Raw genomic sequence first — 15,000 nt, forward strand, 5'->3', positions numbered from 1 at the left:
ACTATAGATTACTATAGATTACTATATACTACTATAGATTACTATAGACTACTACAGACTACTATAGACTACTATAGATTACTATAGATTACTATATACTACTATAGATTACTATAGATTACTATAGATTACTACAGATTATTATATTACTATAGATTACTATAGACTACTATAGATTACTATAGACTACTATAGATTACTATATACTACTATAGATTACTATATACTACTACAGACTACTACATACTACTACAGACTACTACAGACTACTATAGATTACTACATACTACTATGGACTACTATAGATTACTACAGATTATTATATTACTATAGATTACTACAGATTATTATAGACTACTATAGATTACTATATACTACTATAGATTACTATATACTACTACAGACTACTACATACTACTACAGACTACTACAGACTTCTATAGATTACTACATACTACTATAGACTACTATAGATTACTACAGATTATTATATTACTATAGATTACTACAGATTATTATAGACTACTACAGACTACTATAGATTACTACAGACTACTATAGATTACTATAGACTACTATAGATTACTACAGACTACTATAGATTACTATAGATTACTACAGACTACTATAGATTACTATAGAATACTATAGATTACTACAGACTACTATAGATTACTATAGATTACTACAGACTACTATAGATTACTATAGATTACTATAGATTACTACAGACTACTATAGATTACTATAGACTACTATAGATTACTACAGACTACTATAGATTACTATAGATTACTATAGATTACTATAGATTACTATAGATTACTACAGACTACTATAGATTACTATAGATTACTATAGATTACTATAGATTACTATAGATTACTACAGATTATTATATTACTACAGATTACTATAGATTACTACAGATTATTATAGACTACTATAGACTACTATAGATTACTACAGATTATTATAGACTACTATAGACTACTATATACTACTATAGATTACTATAGACTACTACAGACTACTATAGATTACTACAGACTACTATAGATTACTATAGACTACTATAGACTACTAAAGACTACTATAGATTACTATATACTACTACAGACTACTACAGACTACTACAAACTGAATCAGACTACTACATACTACTTTAGACTACTACAGACTACTATTAACTACTACAGACTACTATAGACTACTACAGACTACTACAAGCTGAAAGAGACTAATACAGACTACTGCAAACTACTATAAACTACTACAGAATACTACAGACTACTTTAGACAACTACAGACTACTTTAGACAACTACAGACTACTATTGACTACTACAGACTACTATAGACTACTACAAACTACTACAGACTACTATAGACTACTACAAACTACTATATACTACTGCAGACTACCATAAACTGCTATAGACTGCTACAGATGATGACAGACTACTAGAGACTACTATATACTACAAGAGACTGCTATAGACTACTACAAACTAAATCAGACTACTACAGACTACTATAGACTACTACAGACCGAATCAGACTACTACAGATTACTACAGACTACTATAGACTACTTCAAACTACTATAGACTACTACAGACCGAATCAGACTACCACAGATTACTACAGACTACTATAGACTACTTCAAACTACTATAGACTACTACAGACCCAATCAGACTACAATAGACTACCACATATTACTACAGACTACTATAGACTACTTCAAACTATCATAGACTACTACAAACAGAATCAGACTACTACAGACTACTACAAACTACTATAGATTTCCACAGATGACCACAGACTACCATAGACCAACTACAGACTACTGCAAACTGAATTAAACTACTACAGACTACTGCAAACTACTATAGACTACTACAGAGGGCAGATTACAATAGATTAGAATAGATTACTACAGACAACAGACTACCACAGACTACTATATACTACCACAGACTACTATATACTACCGCAGACTACTATATACTACTACAGACTACTATATACTACTACAGACTACTATATACTACTGCAGACTACTATATACTACTGCAGACTACTATATACTACTACAGAATACTATATACTACTACAGACTACTACATACTACCACAGACTACTATAGATTACTACAGACAACAACAGATTACTACAGACTACTATAGACTAATACAGACTACTACAGACTACTATAGACTAATACAGATTACTACAGAATACTACAGACTAATACAGACTACTATAGACTAATATTGACTACCACAGACTACTATAGATTACTACAGACTACTATAGATTACTACAGACTACAATAGATTACTACAGACAACAACAGACTACTACAGACTATAGACTACTAGACTACTTATACTAATACAGACTTAATCAGACTGCTATAGACTACTTCATACTACTATATACCACTGTAGACTACTACAGATCACAAAGAACTGCTACAGACTACTAATACTACAAGAGACTACTATAGACTACTACAAACTAAATAAGACTACTAGAGGCTACTATAGACTACTTCAAACTACTATAGACTACTACAAACAGAATCAGACTACTACAGACTACTATAGACTACTACAAACTACTACAGACTACTACAGACTACTACAGACTACTACAAACAGAATCAGACTACTACAAACTACTATAGATTACTACAGACTACTACAGACTACTACAAACTACTACAGATTACCACAGACTACTATAGACTACTATAGACTACTACAGACTACTACAGACTACTACAAACAGAATCAGACCACTACAAACTACTATAGACTACTACAGCCTGAATCAGACTACTACAAACTACTACAGATTACCACAGACTACTATAGACTACTTCAAACTACTATAGACTACAATAGATTACTACAGATGACCACAGACTACTAAAGACCAACTACTGACTACTACAAACTGAATTAGACTACTACAGACTACTAGAAACTACTATAGACTGTTACAAACTGAATCAGACTACTATAGACTACTACAGACTACTAATACTACTATGGACTACTATAGACTACTATAGATTACTACAGACTACTATAGACTACCACATACTACTATAGACTACTATAGACTACAATAGATTACTATAGACTACTATAGACTACTACATACTACTACATACTACTATAGACTACAATAGATTACTACAGACTACTATAGACTATTACAAACTGAATCAGACTACTATAGACTACAATAGATTACTGCAGACTACTATAGACTACAATAGATTACTACAGACTACTAATACTACTGTAGACTACTATAGACTACTACAGACTACTATAGACTACTACAGACTACTATAGACTACTACAGCCTGAATCAGACTACTATAGACTATTACAGATTACCACAGACTACTATAGACTACTACATACTACTATAGACTACTATAGACTACAATAGATTACTACAGACTACTATAGACTATTACAAACTGAATCAGACTACTATAGACTACTACATACTACTATAGACTACTACAGACTACTATAGACTACAATAGATTACTACAGACTACTAATACTACTATAGACTACTACATACTACTATAGACTACTATAGACTACTACAGACTACAATATATTACAATAGATTACTACAGACTACTAATACTACTCTATACTACTATATACTACTATAGACTACTATAGACTACAATAGATTACTACAGACTACTAATACTACTATAGACTACTACATACTACTACAGACTACTATAGACTACTATAGACTACTACAGACTACTATAGATTACTATACACTACTATAGATTACTATAGACTACTATAGACTACCACAGACTACTATATACTACTATAGACTACAATAGATTACAATAGATTACTACAGACTACTAATACTACTATATACTACTATATACTACTATAGACTACTATAGACTACAATAGATTACTACAGACTACTAATACTACTATAGACTACTACATACTACTATAGACTACTATAGACTGCCACAGACTACCACAGACTACTATAGACTACTATAAATTACTATAAACTCCTATATACTACTATATACTACTATATACTACTATAGACTACTATAGACTACAATAGATTACTACAGACTACTAATACTACTATAGACTACTACATACTATTATAGACTACTACAGACTACTATAGACTACCACAGACTCACCACAGGTATGATAACTTAACGTAACGTAACTCACCACAGGTATGCGCAACACTTTGGCCAAGGGGACACGTTTTATAGCCACCTACAGAGAAAACACACACACACACACACACACACACACACACACACACACACACACACACACACACACACACACACACACACACACACACACACACACACACACACACAAACATTGACAAATAATACTGCAATTCCAATGGACAAACACAAGTGTGTGTGTGTGTGTGTGTGTGTTTTATTAAATGCTTCTCACAGGTAGGTTGTCTTCTCTGCGGTAACCAGCGTAGACGGTCCCGTAGCCTCCGTCTCCCAGACAACCCAACTCTACAAACCTCTCTGCGACTGGATCCGGAGTTGGTTCTCTACTGTTGCATTGTGGGGGCTGTAACGCGTTGACCTGCGTGGTGCCGGACATGTAGGAGGAGCCAAATATATTCTCTAAAGACAGATACCCCTCCTCCTCCTCTTCCTTCTGACTCCTCCCTTTCCTCTTCCTCTCTCCTCTTCCTCCCGTACTCCTCTCGGAGCTCTTCCTGTTCCTCCGCCTCCTCCTCTCTGCTCTCTCATCCCTCAGGGTGAGTCTGCCGAGTCCCTCGTTCGCCCCTCCCTCATTGGCCAGAGGGCTGGTGTGGGTGTCTGAGAAGGGGGTAATTAAAGATGCAGTCCGGGATCTTAAGGACTTCGTAACATATTGTACGTATATTAGAATTTGTAACGTATCATATATAAGAATTGCACAAAAAACAATTATAATTGCAGGACGTAACATTTTTCGTTACGGATTACGTAGTGCACAATTTTCGGTAACCCAGTTTTGCCTCGTGGGCACTACTTTCAAACATACTATCTGAAATTATACAAAAGTTCTGGAGCATCACTTTAAGTATGCTAAAACCTGTTTTGGATAAGGGGTGGTATTTTCACGTCCGGATGAAAAGTGTGCCCAAAGTAAACTGCCTGCTACTCAGGCCCAGAAGCCAGGATATGCATATAATTGGTAGATTTGGATAGAAAACACTCTTAAGTTTCTAAAACTGTTAAAATTATGTCTGTGAGTATAACAGAACTTATTTGGCAGGCGAAACCCCGAGGACAAACCATCCAGGAATATTTTTGTTGTTGTTGAGGTGACTGTTTTCCCGTTAATTTTCTATGGGAACCTAGATTTCTTTGGGACTTGGTTGCAGTTCCTATCGCTTCCACTAGATGTCAACAGTCTTTAGAAATTGGTTGATGTTTTTCTTTAGAGAAATGAAGAAGTACGGCTTTTTCAGAACGAGGGTCCAGCTGAGTGGACTCTACTGTTTTGATGCGCGCTCCAGGTAAAACTCCAGGTCACGCGCTTCACGTTGTTTTTATCCGGTATTGAACACAGTTTATCCCGTGTTAAATTTGATCGATTATTTACGTTTTAAAATACCTAAAGTTGGATTAGGAAAGTTGTTTGAAATGTTTTGGACAGCGTTAACAGGTAATTTATTAGATAATTTGTAGTCATGTTGCGCGAGTTGGAACCGGTGTTTTTCTGAATCAAACGCGCCAAATAAATGGACATTTTGGAGATATAACGATGGAATTAATCGAACAAAAAGGACCATTTGTGATGTTTCTGGGACATATTGGAGTGCCAACAGAAGAAGATCTTCAAAAGGTAAGGCATGAATTATATCGTTATTTCTGAGTTTTGTGTCGCGCCTGGCGGGTTGAAAATGTGATTGTCGTGTGCTTGTTTGATGGGGCGCTGTCCTCAGATAATAGCATGGTTTGCTTTCGCCGTAAAGCCTTTTTGAAATCTGACATGGTGGCTGGATTAACAAGAAGTTAAGCTTTAATTTGGTGTGTTGCACTTGTGAATGTATGAAAGGACATAACCCCCCCAACAACAGAATGGTGTGGACATACCCCCCCCCCAACAACAGAATGGTGTGGACATACCCCCCACCCCCCAACAACAGAAAGGTGTGGACATACCCCCCCCCAACAACAGAACGGTGTGGACATACCCCCCCCGCAACAACAGAATGGTGTGGACATACCCCCCCCAACAACAGAATGTTGTGGACATACCCCCCCACAACAACAGAATGGTGTGGACATACCCCCCCCCCCCAACAACAGAATGGTGTGGACATACCCCCCACCCCCCCAGCAACTACAGAATGGTGTGGACATACCCCCCCAGCAACAACAGTAATGGTGTGGACATACCCCCCCCCCAACAACAGAATGGTGTTACTATATGTAATTCTATGAGTAATTCTATGAGTAATTCTATGAGTAATTCTATATGTAATACTATATGTAATTCTATATGTAATTCTATGAGTAATTCTATGAGTAATTCTATATGTAATACTATATGTAATTCTATGAGTAATACTATATGTAATACTATATGTAATTCTATATGTAATTCTATATGTAATACTATATGTAATTCTACATGTAATTCTATATGTAATACTATATGTAATTCTATATGTAATTCCATATGTAATTCTATGAGTAATTCTATATGTAATTCTATATGTAATACTATATGTAATTCTACATGTAATTCTATATGTAATACTATATGTAATTCTATATGTAATACTATATGTAATTCTATATGTAATACTATATGTAATTCTATGAGTAATTCTATATGTAATTCTATATGTAATTCTATATGTAATTCCACATGTAATTCTATATGTAATTCTATATGTAATACTATATGTAATTCTATATGTAATACTATATGTAATACTATATGTAATTCTACATGTAATTCTACATGTAATTCTACATGTAATTCTACATGTAATTCTACATGTAATACTATATGTAATTCTACATGTAATTCCATATGTAATTCTATATGTAATTCTATGAGTAATTCTACATGTAATTCTATGAGTAATTCTTTGAGTAATTCCATATGTAATTCCATATGTAATTCTATATGTAATTCTACATGTAATTCTATGAGTAATTCTACATGTAATTCTATATGTAATTCTACATGTAATTCTATGAGTAATTCTTTGAGTAATTCTTTGAGTAATTCCATATGTAATTCTTTGAGTATCATACTCACCTAGATCCTTCCCTGTGGTGAGGGAGCGTACAGATCTACATGCCATGGTAGCTAAATCAGCTGGTCAAAAATCCCAATCTAATCACTAGATCATCACACTGATCGATTTTAGAGATAACTGTTGCAGACGTACACACAGAGGCTGTAGTGGGCCATGGGTAAGTAGAGAGTAAAACCCTCCTGTATAGCCAGGTCTCTCTCTCTCTGTCTCTCTGTCTCTCTCTCTCTCTCTCTCTGTCTCGCTGTCTCTCTCTGTCTCTCTCTGTCTCTCTCTCTCTCTCTCTCTGTCTCTCTCTCTCTCTCTCTCTCTCTCTCTCTCTCTCTCTCTCTCTGTCTCTCTCTCTCTCTCTGTCTCTCTCTCTCTCTCTCTCTGTCTCTCTCTCTGTCTCTCTCTCTCTCTGTCTCTCTGTCTCTCTGTCTCTCTCTCTCTCTCTCTCTCTCTCTCTGTCTCTGTCTCTCTTTCTCTCTCTCTGTCTCTCTCTCTCTCTCTCTCTCTCTCTCTCTCTCTCTCTCTCTCTCTGTCCAGGTGAAGTAGCCTACAGAACACCGTGGAATGAAACCCCCCCGTGACCTGTAGAATGCTTTGAGGAAAGAGACGGAATGTTGACGATGTCACAAGAGAGATAGAGAACACGCTCGTTGTGACATCATAATGGCGCCTGGAGACTGGAGAGGAAAGAGGCAGGAATGTTGTCAATCACTTAATCCGATGTCTTGTTTGTGTGTCTGTGAGAAATGAAACCTTGGGGCCACAACACAAGCACTCATCTGAATGTGAGTAGTAATTTTATGTTTTGTTTGGAAGGTTCTTTAAGCAACATGTCTTTATAATAAAACACATAAACAGTGGAAAGAAAACGGATGTGAACCCCTTTGGAATAATCTGGATTGATGCAGAAGTCACAGCAATAAACAAACATAGTCTAGTTAATCTAATAACACACTCAGAATTATACGTTTCCACGTCTCTGTTGAACGCACCGTGTAAACATTCACAGCGCAGGGTGGGAAAAGTATGTGAACCCTTGGATTTAATCACTGGTTAACCTTCCTTTGGCAGCAATAACATCAACCAAACGTTTTCTGTGGTTGCAGATCAGACCTGCGCAACGGTCAGGAGGAATTTCCTTGTTTATAAAACTGCTTCAGTTCAGCAATATTCTTGGGATGTCTGGTGTGAACCGCTCTCTTGAGGTCATCCCACAGCATCTCCAATCGGGTTGATGTCAGGGACTCTGACTGGGCCACTCCAGAAGGCGTATTTTCATCTGATGAAGACATTCTGGTTTTTTTGTCTTTTTGGGTCGTTGTCCTGTTGCGTCACCCAACTTCTGTTGAGCTTCAATTGGCAGACAGACAGCCTTACATTCTCCTGCAAAATGTCTTGATAAACTTCGAGAAGAATGACATTTTTCCCGTCGATGATAGCAAGCTATCCAGGCCCTGAGGCAGCAAATCAGCCCCAAACCATGATGCTCCCTCCACCATACTTTACAGTACGGATGAGGTTTTTGATGTTGGTGTGCTGTGCCTTTTTGTTCTCCACATATAGTGTTGTGTGTTCCTTCCAAACAACTTAATTGTAGTTTTATCTGTCCACAGAATATTTAGACAATAGTGCTTTAGAACACCCAGGTGCTCTTTTGCGAACTTAAAAAAAAAAAATATATATATATATTTTTTTGACAGCAGTGGCTTCTTCCGTGGTGTCCTCCCATGAACACCATTCTTGTTTAGTGTTTTACATTATCGTAGACCCGTCAACAGAGATGTTAACATGTTCCAGAGATTTCTGTAAGTCTTTAGCTGACACTCTAGGATTCTTCTTAAAACCTCATTGATCATTCTGCACTGTGCTCTCGCAGTCATCTTTGCAGGGCGGCCACTCCTTATTTATGTAATCTTTATTTACAGTAACTAAGCAAGTCAGTTAAGAACTAATTCTTATTTACAATGACGGCCTGACCCACCCTCCCCCCCTTCCCCTCCCACGGCCAAACCCAGACAACGCTGAGCCAATTGTGCGCCGCCCTATTGGACTCCCAATCACGGCCGGATGTGATACAGCCTGGATCCAAAACCAGGGACTGTAGTGGCGCCTCTTTGCACTGAGATGCAGCGCCTTAGACAGCTGCGCCACTCGGGATCCTATAACAGAGATAGTAACAACACCAGTAAATTACAAGAAGGACAACTAGTTACTAAAACTAAGCGCTGTGATTGGAGCGTTTCGCTTCCCGCAGCTGCGCAGACACTGGGACCTCGCTGGAGCTGTCATCTGGAAGGGAGGAGAGAGAGAGAGAGAGAGAGAGAGAGAGAGAGACAGAAGGAAGGAAAACAAATAAACGCAGCAGGACGCGACTCAACGAGGTGAGTGATGTGGAAATGTCCAGAATGTATTTCTCATGAATAAGGAAGTTGCGTGTCACTGTGTTACGGTTATAACGGGACACACGAGTAGAAACTAGTTACGTGTCTCTGTGTTACGGTTATAACGGGACACACGAGTAGAAACTAGTTACGTGTCTCTGTGTTACCGTTATAACGGGACACACGAGTAGAAACTAGTTACGTGTCTCTGTGTTACCGTTATAACGGGACACACGAGTAGAAACTAGTTACGTGTCTCTGTGTTACCGTTATAACGGGACACACGAGTAGAAACTAGTTACGTGTCTCTGTGTTACGGTTATAACGGGACACACGAGTAGAAACTAGTTACGTGTCTCTGTGTTACCGTTATAACGGGACACACGAGTAGAAACTAGTTACGTGTCTCTGTGTTACGGTTATAACGGGACACACGAGTAGAAACTAGTTACGTGTCTCTGTGTTACCGTTATAACGGGACACACGAGTAGAAACTAGTTACGTGTCTCTGTGTTACGGTTATAACGGGACACACGAGTAGAAACTAGTTACGTGTCTCTGTGTTACCGTTATAACGGGACACACGAGTAGAAACTAGTTACGTGTCTCTGTGTTACCGTTATAACGGGACACACGAGTAGAAACTAGTTACGTGTCTCTGTGTTACCGTTATAACGGGACACACGAGTAGAAACTAGTTACGTGTCTCTGGCGTGAATTCGGCTATTAACTTTTGGTTTTCCATATTGCTTTTTAGGCAAACGCGTCTGTGTTTGGTCGAGTTGGGGTTTGATGTGTTGTAAAGTCTGGGGGAGAGGTGAGGGGAGGGAGGGAGGGAGGGAGGGAGGAGGGAGGGAGGTGGGAGAGAAAGAGATAAGAGAGGAAGGGGTGAGAGACGAAGGGCTGCGACGACAGATAAACACGTCTCTCTCTCCCTTCCCCTCCTCTATCTGGACCATAAACAACTTTCTCTTGTTTCTCAACAGACATTGACGATGACTGTGTTTGTGTATGTGTGTGTGTGTGTGTGTGTGTGTTTGTGTGTGTGTGTGTGTGTGTGTGTGTGTGTGTGTGTGTGTGTGTGTGTGTGTGTAACTGGTGAGGCTCTATCTAGAGCAACGCTAGTTGCAGAAAATCATTCACACGGCTGTGTGCTTTGCAACAAACCGTGGAGCCAAACGTTGTGCGCAGCCCGGTGGTGGGCTAAGCTACCGGAGAAGTAGTCCGGTTCGTTAGGGGAAACCTTCTCAACTGTGTCGGTAGTATCGCGCTGTTATTACACCGTTTTGCCCGATCAGTGTGATGGTATACTGGTAGGCTAGTTAGATCACAGGCACGATTGACTTGACCACTATAGGGACCAGCGCTAGTCCAGCGCTAGTGTTCCCTGTAGCTCAGTTGGTAGAGCATGGTGTTTGCAACTCCAGGGTTGTGGGTTCGATTCCCACGGGGGGGCCAGTACGGAAAGAAAAAAAAAATGTATGAAATTGTAAGTCGCTCTGGATAAGAGCGTCTGCTAAATGACTAAAATGTAAAAGTAGTCTGTGGATGTGAGTTGAGTGTTGGGACGTTATGGAGACTAGTCTACTGAGTACCCTGTTATAGCTACTAACTAGTCTATTACCCTGTTATAGCTACTAACTAGCCTATTACCCTGTTATAGCTACTAACTAGGCTATTACCCTGTTATAGCTACTAACTATTACCCTGTTATAGCTACTAACTAGTCTATTACCCTGTTATAGCTACTAACTAGTCTATTACCCTGTTATAGCTACTAACTAGTCTAGTACCCTGTTATAGCTACTAACTAGTCTATTACCCTGTTATAGCTAATAACTAGGCTATTACCCTGTTATAGCTACTAACTAGTCTATTACCCTGTTATAGCTACTAACTAGGCTATTACCCTGTTATAGCTACTAACTATTACCCTGTTATAGCTACTAACTAGTCTATTACCCTGTTATAGCTACTAACTAGTCTATTACCCTGTTATAGCTACTAACTAGTCTATTACCCTGTTATAGCTACTAACTATTACCCTGTTATAGCTACTAACTAGTCTAATACCCTGTTATAGCTACTAACTATTACCCTGTTATAGCTACTAACTAGGCTATTACCCTGTTATAGCTACTAACTATTACCCTGTTATAGCTACTAACTAGTCTATTACCCTGTTATAGCTACTAACTAGGCTATTACCCTGTTATAGCTACTAACTAGGCTATTACCCTGTTATAGCTACTAACTAGTCTATTACCCTGTTATAGCTACTAACTAGTCTATTACCCTGTTATAGCTACTAACTAGGCTATTACCCTGTTATAGCTACTAACTATTACCCTGTTATAGCTACTAACTATTACCCTGTTATAGCTACTAACTAGGCTATTACCCTGTTATAGCTACTAACTATTACCCTGTTATAGCTACTAACTATTACCCTGTTATAGCTACTAACTATTACCCTGTTATAGTTACTAACTATTACCCTGTTATAGCTACTAACTATTACCCTGTTATAGCTACTAACTAGGCTATTACCCTGTTATAGCTACTAACTAGGCTATTACCCTGTTATAGCTACTAACTAGTCTATTACCCTGTTATAGCTACTAACTATTACCCTGTTATAGCTACTAACTATTACCCTGTTATAGCTACTAACTAGGCTATTACCCTGTTATAGCTACTAACTATTACCCTGTTATAGCTACTAACTATTACCCTGTTATAGCTACTAACTAGGCTATTACCCTGTTATAGCTACTAACTATTACCCTGTTATAGCTACTAACTATTACCCTGTTATAGCTACTAACTATTACCCTGTTATAGTTACTAACTATTACCCTGTTATAGCTACTAACTATTACCCTGTTATAGCTACTAACTAGGCTATTACCCTGTTATAGCTACTAACTAGTCTATTACCCTGTTATAGCTACTAACTAATACCCTGTTATAGCTACTAACTAGTCTATTACCCTGTTATAGCTACTAACTAGTCTATTACCCTGTTATAGCTACTAACTATTACCCTGTTATAGCTACTAACTAGGCTATTACCCTGTTATAGCTACTAACTATTACCCTGTTATAGCTACTAACTAGTCTATTACCCTGTTATAGCTACTAACTATTACCCTGTTATAGCTACTAACTAGTCTATTACCCTGTTATAGTTACTAACTATTACCCTGTTATAGCTACTAACTAGGCTATTACCCTGTTATAGCTACTAACTAGGCTATTACCCTGTTATAGCTACTAACTAGTCTATTACCCTGTTATAGCTACTAACTAGTCTATTACCCTGTTATAGCTACTAACTATTACCCTGTTATAGCTACTAACTAGTCTATTACCCTGTTATAGTTACTAACTATTACCCTGTTATAGCTACTAACTATTACCCTGTTATAGCTACTAACTAGGCTATTACCCTGTTATAGCTACTAACTAGGCTATTACCCTGTTATAGCTACTAACTAGTCTATTACCCTGTTATAGCTACTAACTAGTCTATTACCCTGTTATAGCTACTAACTAGTCTATTACCCTGTTATAGCTACTAACTAGGCTATTACCCTGTTATAGCTACTAACTATTACCCTGTTATAGCTACTAACTATTACCCTGTTATAGCTACTAACTAGTCTATTACCCTGTTATAGCTACTAACTATTACCCTGTTATAGCTACTAACTAGTCTATTACCCTGTTATAGCTACTAACTAGTCTATTACCCTGTTATAGCTACTAACTAGTCTATTACCCTGTTATAGCTACTAACTAGTCTATTACCCTGTTATAGCTACTAACTAGTCCCCCCCCCATGATTTCCTTTTCATGGGATGTTTACAGTGTTGTTGATGTCCCACTCTGTGATGGTATTCACCGTTAAGGGTGATTGGGCTTAAAGGATGCAGTTTTGTTCAGTTTTTTGTTGTTGTTGAGGCGACCCGATCAAATTCACATAGAAATTTGAGTTATAAATCAGTCATTCTCACTAACCAAATGAAACCTTTGCAGTTGAAAGGTTGTTCAGAGGCGTTAAATACGGAAGACACGTTTCAGTTGAATGCATTCAGTTGTACAACTGACTAGGTATCCCCCCTTTCCAACTGACTAGGTATCCCCCCTTTCCAACTGACTAGGTATCCCCCCTTTCCAACTGACTAGGTATCCCCATTTCCCTTTCCAACTGACTAGGTATCCCCATTTCCCTTTCCAACTGACTAGGTATCCCCCTTTCCCTTTCCAACTGACTAGGTATCCCCATTTCCCTTTCCAACTGACTAGGTATCCCCCTTCCCCTTTCCAACTGACTAGGTATCCCCCTTTCCCTTTACAACTCTCATTTTGTAGACTAGCCTACCTGCACAACCTACCCTCCTCTTATCCATAATACTCTCATTTTGTAGACTAGCCTACCTGCACGGCCTACCCTCCTCTTATCCATAATACTCTCATTTTGTAGACTAGCCTACCTGCACAGCCTACCCTCCTCTTATCCATAATACTCTCATTTTGTAGACTAGCCTACCTGCACAGCCTACCCTCCTCTTATCCATAATACTCTCATTTTGTAGACTAGCCTACCTGCACGGCCTACCCTCCTCTTATCCATAATACTCTCATTTTGTAGACTAGCCTACCTGCACAGCCTACCCTCCTCTTATCCATAATACTCTCATTTTGTAGACTAGCCTACCTGCACGGCCTTCCCTCCTCTTATCCATAATACTCTCATTTTGTAGACTAGCCTACCTGCACAGCCTACCCTCCTCTTATCCATAATACTCTCATTTTGTAGACCAGCCTACCTGCACAGTCTACCCTCCTCTTATCCATAATACTCTCATTTTGTAGACCAGCCTACCTGCACAGCCTACCCTCCTCTTATCCATAATACTTTCATTTTGTAGACTAGCCTACCTGCACAGCCTACCCTCCTCTTATCCATAATACTCTCATTTTGTAGACTAGCCTACCTGCACAGCCTACCCTCCTCTTATCCATAATACTCTCATTTTGTAGACTAGCCTACCTGCACAGCCTACCCTCCTCTTATCCATAATACTTTCATTTTGTAGACTAGCCTACCTGCACAGCCTACCCTCCTCTTATCCATAATACTCTCATTTTGTAGACTAGCCTACCTGCACGGCCTACCCTCCTCTTATCCATAATACTCTCATTTTGTAGACTAGCCTACCTGCACAGCCTACCCTCCTCTTATCCATAATACTCTCATTTTGTAGACTAGCCTACCTGCA

At 38.4% G+C, this 15,000-nt stretch overlaps 1 protein-coding gene and 1 long non-coding RNA gene across 3 annotated transcripts in view; one reads left to right on the forward strand and one right to left on the reverse strand.

Moving 5' to 3' along the window:
* The window catches only part of LOC106596314 (serine/threonine-protein kinase pim-2), a 14,435-nt gene extending 6,838 nt beyond the window's left edge, over window positions 1–7,597 (reverse strand). For both annotated transcript variants that reach the window (XM_045712277.1, XM_045712276.1), the window contains exons 1-3: window positions 7,343–7,597; window positions 4,514–4,896; window positions 4,271–4,318 (exon numbers count right to left, since the gene is read on the reverse strand). In XM_045712277.1, coding sequence (XP_045568233.1) covers window positions 4,271–4,318; window positions 4,514–4,896; window positions 7,343–7,388 — 477 coding nt within the window. In that variant the 5' untranslated portion in view covers window positions 7,389–7,597. The remainder of the gene's footprint in view (window positions 1–4,270; window positions 4,319–4,513; window positions 4,897–7,342) is intronic.
* A 1,818-nt stretch (window positions 7,598–9,415) lies between these two features.
* The window catches only part of LOC123732937 (uncharacterized), a 19,539-nt gene continuing 13,954 nt past the window's right edge, over window positions 9,416–15,000 (forward strand). The window contains exon 1 of the long non-coding RNA XR_006763513.1: window positions 9,416–9,712. This is a non-coding gene — a long non-coding RNA (uncharacterized lncRNA). The remainder of the gene's footprint in view (window positions 9,713–15,000) is intronic.

The sequence above is a fragment of the Salmo salar genome, unplaced genomic scaffold (genome assembly GCF_905237065.1).
Source record: "Salmo salar unplaced genomic scaffold, Ssal_v3.1, whole genome shotgun sequence".
Lineage (NCBI taxonomy): Eukaryota > Metazoa > Chordata > Actinopteri > Salmoniformes > Salmonidae > Salmo > Salmo salar.